At 40.9% G+C, this 7758-nt stretch overlaps 1 protein-coding gene across 1 annotated transcript in view; it reads right to left on the reverse strand.

The window, feature by feature from the left end:
* Nucleotides 1-2545: 2545 nt before the first annotated feature.
* The window catches only part of LOC307201607 (vomeronasal type-2 receptor 26-like), a gene marked incomplete at both ends in the record, with an annotated part of 43870 nt that continues 38657 nt past the window's right edge, over nucleotides 2546-7758 (reverse strand). The window contains 4 exons of the mRNA XM_079950886.1: nucleotides 2546-3447; nucleotides 4188-4314; nucleotides 4728-4949; nucleotides 5925-6261. Coding sequence (XP_079807012.1) covers nucleotides 2546-3447; nucleotides 4188-4314; nucleotides 4728-4949; nucleotides 5925-6261 — 1588 coding nt within the window. The remainder of the gene's footprint in view (nucleotides 3448-4187; nucleotides 4315-4727; nucleotides 4950-5924; nucleotides 6262-7758) is intronic.

Raw genomic sequence — 7758 nt, forward strand, 5'->3', positions numbered from 1 at the left:
AAAATCCCCCTCAGTGCTAAGCAAGCCTTGGGCATGTGAATGCAACATGTGCTCGCTCTGGAGGGCGTTCATTCAAATCCTTTGAAGTGCTCATAAAGAAAGTATGGTAAAGAAGGACACTGAAGATGAGCTCTCCTGGCTGAAGGTACTAGTGATGAATGGGGTGAGGAGCCCACATTCTGCAGATATCAAAATAGGTTTTGCACACCATGTGTGGAATCAGCAACAGCACATATCACTAGTATCCCTATCCTGAACAGAAATCTTACATCTGATTGAAGAGTCTTCTATTCACCTCTACTGCATGCTTTCATTAGTCACTATGATTAAAACAACCTGACTTGAATCAAGTGATTAAGGATCAAATTTGATGGAGCCTTGCCTATCTCTATTTCTAGTTTTCTGATCCAAATAGTAATGGGTTATATATGCATTATTTTTCAATGTCTGAGTACTCCACTGGTGAATCAGCAGGTTGCCCAATTCATTGTAGTTGTTCTGATAATCACACATTACTTAACACAAAGTTGTGTATTCCCTGTAGTCCTACTGAATAATGTTTGCCACATCTTCAGTAATTGGATAGTCTTGAATCATAGCAAGGAATGCAGTTAAACACTTGGTTCTGGGGCAAGAGATAATAATAAATGTATTATTTTGTGACAGAACTGCCACACATGAAGATACAATCACATCTCAGTTCCTGAACACCTTGGGAGTCGTATGTTCCAACTCCCCAACAATTGAAAACTGGAAGTGAGTGTTATGGTTTTCGAACGTTGTTTTGGAATCTGAATGTCCAATGGGGCTTCCGCAGCTTCCAATTGTCTGCAGGAGTTCCCTGCAGACAATCAAAAGCCACACTTTGGAAGTCGAACATTTTGGTAGTCGAATGGACTTCCAGAACGGATTTTATTCAACTTCCGAGGTACGACTGTACATTAATATTTTTTATTCTGGAGTCTACAATCTTCTTAAATTACTCAATGTATTTTCACTGGCTCTATATGGCTTAGAAATTCTATTTTCATGGTTGTTTTCCTGCTATGTGTATAGCAGAGCTGGAACAAAGAACCAGTGAATAAAACCTGGTTTGAGTGATTTCAACATTCATGCTGAGGCCAGTGTCTCTGGAGCAGCTAAAGTTTTAATAGATTTCAGTTTCTGGTTATGCCACAAGTCAATGGCGATAGCTCCCCACTGCCCTCCACAGGTAGCAGGAAGGTTCAGGCAGGGGAAAGCCAGGATTTATGAGGCAAAAATCCTGGCAATGTTCCCCAATGGGGTCTGGGGAGCTCGCTGTGTCTGCCAACTTGAAAGGCAGAGTGGGTGTGACCTGGGAGTGGGTCCCTGCCATGTACGAGCCTCTTTCTCCAGCATGATTTGTGGTTGGTTCCTCCTTAATCTGGAATATTGTCGTTTAATCAAGAGGTCTCCTGGACCGACATGATAATGGGCTGCAATCAATCAGCTGCCAAAAGGACTGGGCTTGGCTCTTTGAAGGCATTTGAATGTTTTTTCCAAAGCTTGAGAAGCCTCACAACAGCCAGGGAAGGAAGGGGGAGGACAGGGTGTTTTTTTTGCTTTCATATGGTTTTCAAATGGTCTTTTTTCTTGTCCTCCCCTGTAAAATGAAAGAGATGTGTGAAGCTGTAGCTATGTTATTCTGACTATTACCATGAAAAGGAGGGGAGAGGCTTTTGATTTATGCTCAACAAGGAATTTAACAAGGTTTTATTATGCCCTCCCCCCTCGACCAAGGTTGAATGGACTTTATTGAAAATTATATTTGGATTGGAGCAGGAGTGTGAAGGAACAATGCAGAGCAAGAAGATTGAATGGCTGCTGAATAAGTCTGTCAAGAGGCCAAATTTGAGGGGGAAAATCTGCTTTTAACTGTGTGCCAAGAAAGAACTCCACAGTGGAATTTTAATGGCGGAGAGTGGACATGGACATGGACATGAACATGGACATGGACATGTAAACAGCAGAAGGAATGGAATGTGACCTTGTCCCATCTAGATAAGCACTGCAAAGAACAATGGAAGATTGTTTCTTCCAGCACACGAGGTCTGAAACAACAAGGTATATGAAGGACTACACACATGAAATGGATTTTTTTATTTAAAAGATGTAACAAAGGCAGTTTTTGTAAGGAGGAAAAATAATGTGGTCAGATGGAAGAATGGACTAACAACAAGTGAAAGATCAATCGGACATTAAATAAGAGATGATGCTGCTAAGGGAGGAAATGATTGACTTATGTTTGCAAGAGGAGCAGGAGACCTGATTTTGAGAAATTGTATTAAATTAAAGTAATTTGGTTTGATTTGTAATAATTTGGAAAATTAATTTTAAAAGTTTTAATAAATTTCACAATAGCCTTCTTTTTTCTTTCATTGTATGTATATATGTTTGCATTAAGCTGTGCCAACTTTCCGTATACATACAAGCATACTGTTCATACAATGTTTTGGATAGTGACAGGATCTGCTGTGGAAACACCACTTAACAGCAACAACAAAGAGTCAGAAATATGCATTCTTCAAGGCTTCCTTCTTATTAGCTGTTCCCGGTTGTTCAGCTCAGGTCTCAGCAAAATAATGTAACATTTGGGGGAAAAGATGCAACCCAGCAACCCAGCACTGGAGGCTAAGATAGAAAAGATCTCCACTGCTACCATGTACTTCCCCTTAGTGCTCAGGTAGGATGGAATAAAGGATAACCAAACACTGCAAAAAAGTAACATACTGAAAGTGATAAACTTGGCTTCGTTGAAACTGTCAGGCAACCTTCTGGCAAGGAAAGCCACAGTGAAGCTCACAAGAGCCAGGAGCCCCATGTAGCCAAGAACACAGTAAAACATAGTCACCGATCCCTCATTACATTCTAGTACAATTTGTTCAGTCAATGAGTGCATGTCAACATCTGGGAATGGAGGATTGGCTACCAGCCACGTGATGCAGAGACCTACTTGAACAAAGGAGCAGGAAAACACAATGGTGTTTGCCAGTCCTTTCCCCACCCATTTCCTCATCCTGGATCCTGGTTTGGTGGCCAGGAAAGCCAGAACTACTGTGATGGTTTTTGCCAGCACACAAGAAACAGCCACTGAGAAGATGATGCCAAAAGCCGTTTGCCGGAAGAAACATGTCACGTTGTGAGGCTTGCCAATAAATAGCAGAGCACTCAGGAAACAGAGCAGAAGTGAAACAAGAAGGGTGTAAGTGAGGTTCCGGTTGTTGGCTTTGACAATGGGAGTATCCTTCCACTTCACAAATATTTCCAGCACCAAAGCTGTGATCAAAAAAAGGCAAAGAGCAAAAGAGGCTAAGATGATCCCCAAAGGTTCTCCAAAAGTCAAGTAGCTGATGCGCTTGGGAATGCATAGATCCTGATTTTTATTTGGAAAAGTTTCATCTGTGCATTCATAACAGTCGCTCAGGTCTGAAAAATAAAGGTGTGCTCTCACTCTCAGATATGTGTACTAAATTTATTCAACATGCCATAACAGTTCCTCTTGTGTAGATACAAGGGATTTATTTGTCCTTTGTATTCCCCCTTTCAATTTAAAAAATGTTAAGACAGTTACAAGCAAAACATGGGAAACAATTAATTAGCTTCTTTTAGAAATGAACGTTACCGTTTTGCACTTTGAGTTTGACATTTCTTTTCAATTACAGTATTTGAAGACTAAAAAAAAAATGATAGCTTTTGCAAATGGCAATCTCATCATTTTACTGATGGTGTTCAAAGCAAAAGTCAAAAGTAAAACTGAATATGCAACACTGAACAGAGGTGCCTCCAGCGTCCCTCTTTTTGTTGTCAACTTACCAATGAGTCTCAGCAACCATTCAAAATGTCTTAGAAAAAAACAAGGAATTAATCCTTTGACCTGAATCCAAATTGAAATGGTGTTGGACTTTCCGCACAGTTGGACAAGGTCTTAATTTCATATTGTACTCTGTCCTCAAATAACACCAGAATTATATTTTTCTTTAAATTTCCATCCAGACCTACCAAATCATTCTATTAAAGAAATATTTGTATGGAACTTTTAAATTAGGGCTGCCATACGTCTGGGTTTTCCCTATGTATGGCAACCCAATGTAAATACCAAAGAAAAGCAACCCCAGAAATCATGTTTTGCCAAATTACAACCATTCTAGGTAGAGTGTATTTCTCACCCTCACGGTCTGAAATCTTCCCTTCTGGACATGGAATGCAATCATAGCAGCAAAATGGTTTCCCCTCCTTCACTTTCTTGCTAAAACCAGGATGGCAGCTGTCAGTACAAACTGAGAGTGGACGAGTCTAAGAAGGCAAATGAAAGAGAATAGCAGTTTTGAAAACAATGCACTTTGGTAAGCCCAGAAAAGATTGTTAAGTTATGAGAAGGTACTAATGCACTATTTCTTTGATCATATTTCTATGCAGCTTTTCATTGAAATGAATCTGAAAGTGCCTTAGAAACAATAAATAATAACAACATGATAGAACTTAATAGAACACCACCAGTGCAGCATAAATCATGTAGAATAATTATTCATATCATCAGTGAAACCATCATGGTTATCACAAGTTGCTGGAGGCTAGGGATTTATAAATTGATACTTCAGAGATAAATGAAATCCAGAAAACTCCCAAGAAATTCACATTGCACAGGAGGGCAGCAGCCATATAGGGATCAAAGCTCAGGTCCTCAACTGCTAACAGCAGCAATTTACCTGGTTAAACCAGCTGTGCCAAATTATGACATCCTCATTGATAGTGAACACTTGGTTTGGAAGAGCCTCAGGATCTAAATGGCCAATTTTCTGTTTAGTTTGGTTTGATGAAAAAATCCAGTTGATGACATCAAATCCAGCCATTAGCTCCCCATTCTTGTCAAAGGAAACTGTATCCCCAGCACTGTTGTTAAATGAGACAGTTCTCAGGGAATGATGGACCTAAATAGAAAAGGGAAAGGGTAGATTGGGAGAAAAGCTGTTACTTATCTTCATTGCAAATTCATACACGATTATCTAAGACTATGTCCAGGTGCCGACTTCAGTAATATGGCACCCTGGGCAAGGACAAAATTTGGTGCCCCCAAAATATTTCTTGTTTTAACAATAATTCATTTTTCTCTATTATTATTTTGTGGCCCCATCGGCTTGGTGCTGTGTGTGGGAACCACCTGCACTACCCTAAATCCAGCGCTGCTATGTCATTTTGAACTAAGTGAAATTGGCCTCTCGGTGTATAGTTTTGACCATCTCATACCTAAGTGATCACTGTGCTCTGTTTGGGATTGGGCTTCTGCTCCTAGCTAAGGTTTTCTCATAGTCTATTAGAAGCAGCTCTGAAGTAGTGAACCCAACAAAACTAGGGGTTCGATCCTAAGGAGGATTTATTTATTAATCACTTTAGGCCAAAAGTTAAGATGCACCAATTTGTGATGGAAGAGCTCAGGTATCTCAATGCTTATTGAATCTTAGATAGCAGAAGGAGTATGTCATTCAGACAATGCAGACACAGTGCTATTTTTCTAGAAAAAGAGGTGCTGGAATTCAACATGAACACCTCCCTCATTCTCTTAGAATGGCAATCACACTCACTAGAGAGGTGCAGGAACTAAATTCCATTGAGTTCCTGCTGGAAAAAAGCCCTGTGCAGATATATATACTGTACTGTGCTTATGTTACACACAGAGATAATGGAGACAAATAATTTAATTGTATAGAGTGGAAGGAGGGTGAAAATGGGAACACTGATACAGTTGGGGGAGACATTTAGTACATGGATGGGGATGTAGTTTCACCCCCAAAAAGTGTGCACTGCCATATGAAGATGTTAAGCATTTTGCTTTTATTATTACCGTACATTTATACTCCACCCTTCCTCCCAAAGGAGCCCAAGTTGGCAAAGAATTCCTACTTTACCTGCCATGGACGCAGATTCTGAAGCTTCAGTCTCCCTCCATTCACCAGCCCCATGTATTTGAGTCTAGAGGAGGACATGGCATGCAAAGCATGGGCCACAGCATAGATAGCATTGTAGATGCTGTAGCTGTGGCCAATCATACTCATTTCAAAAAATGGTGCCGTAAGGCTCTCCAGCTTCTCTTCCTCAGTGCAAATGTCCCCTTCCACCACATCCATATCTTGATGCAGAAACACGCAGCCGAAGGCATTTTGCCAGAAGTCCCTGATGAAACCATCTCCTGCTGTGTTAGAGGGTTTTCTGCTCTCAACAAATTGGTGAAAATGTGGGAGATCACTGGAGTGAATTTGTAAGGATATGGCTCCAGGGAAAATTTGCATATCCCAATCCTTCTGAAAAACAAATGAAGTGAGCTCCACCTGGGCTGTTCTAATCCACACTTTGCCTTTTGGATAATCTGAGACCTGCTTTTCTTTTGATAAAAATGGGAAAAATCTAAAAAATGCCATGGAATAAGACGGCCCATATGCCAGCATAGCACTGGCTTTGCTGGCCATCACTTGGGCATATGTTTTTTCCCCTTCGTCAAACATCTCTTTAATGTTGGGGACAAAAGTTAGTGTGGGGATTCTTACTATGAAATCAAAACAGATGCCATTCTGGGAAAACATTGGAACCACAGTTTGCACAAATCTTTCTCCTTCAGTAGTATCCATAACAACAACCCCAACCCATGTCCATTTGAAATGCAAAAGCAAAGACAGAATCCCCTCATACTGAATGGTCTCCTTCGGAATCATCTGATAGAAAGGGAGGCCTGGTGTTTTATCATTCATCACCGGGGCAGGGCTATATACTAGCTAAAAGGAGATTTAAGAGAGAAGGAAATGAAGATAAAAATTATACGTAAAGGTAAACGACTCTGGGGTTGCGGAGTTCATCTCATTTTACAGGCAGATGGAGCCGGCATTTATCCACAGACAGTTTTTTCAGGTCATGTGGCCAGCATGACTAAGCCGCTTCTGGCGAAACCAGAGCTACGCATGGAAACGCCATTTACCTTCTCTCTGGAGTGGTACCTATTCATCTACTTGCACTTTGGGGCGTTCTTTCGAACTGCTAGGTTAGCAGGACCTGGGACCGAGCAACGGGAGCTCACCCCGTCATGGGGATTCGAACCACCAACCTTCCAATCGGCAAGCCCTAGAGTCAGTGGTTTAGACCACAGCGCCACGCATGTCCCTCTGTGAACCACCCTACTATACAATTTCCATGGGCCTTTCCAGTATTCTGAGGCATTTGCTTTCTTTATAACAGCAATCACTATAATTGTTGTTGTTTGCATTATTCAGTCACGTTATACAATAATAAGTCCCAAAGTGATTTGCACAGAAAAAAATATGTCACATAAAATAAATTTAATACATTACAATTTAAGTTAATAAACAGTACAATACAATGCTTAAAATGTTCATCTAGTAACATATTAACAAGTAGAAGTCCTACCCACCCCACTTAAATGTAAGCAATTGAACAAAACCAAGAATAATGTATTTATTATACAGCCATACCTCGCATTTGCTTCAGGTTGAGCGTTTTCAGGTTGTGTCCCACGGCAACCCGGAAGTACCAGAAAGGGTTACTTCCGGGTTTCGCTGCTCGCTCATGTGCAGACGTGCAAAATGACGTCACACGCATGTGTAGAAGTGGCAAATCACGACCCGCGCAGACGCAGGTTGCGTTCTGCTCATGTTGTGAACGGGCCTCCAGAACAGATCCCATTCACAGAGGTACCACTGTATGTATTTGTTCTTGTATTTTTCAGATTGGGAG

Source organism: Podarcis cretensis (assembly GCF_951804945.1).
Source record: "Podarcis cretensis genome assembly, chromosome: 13".
NCBI lineage: Eukaryota > Metazoa > Chordata > Lepidosauria > Squamata > Lacertidae > Podarcis > Podarcis cretensis.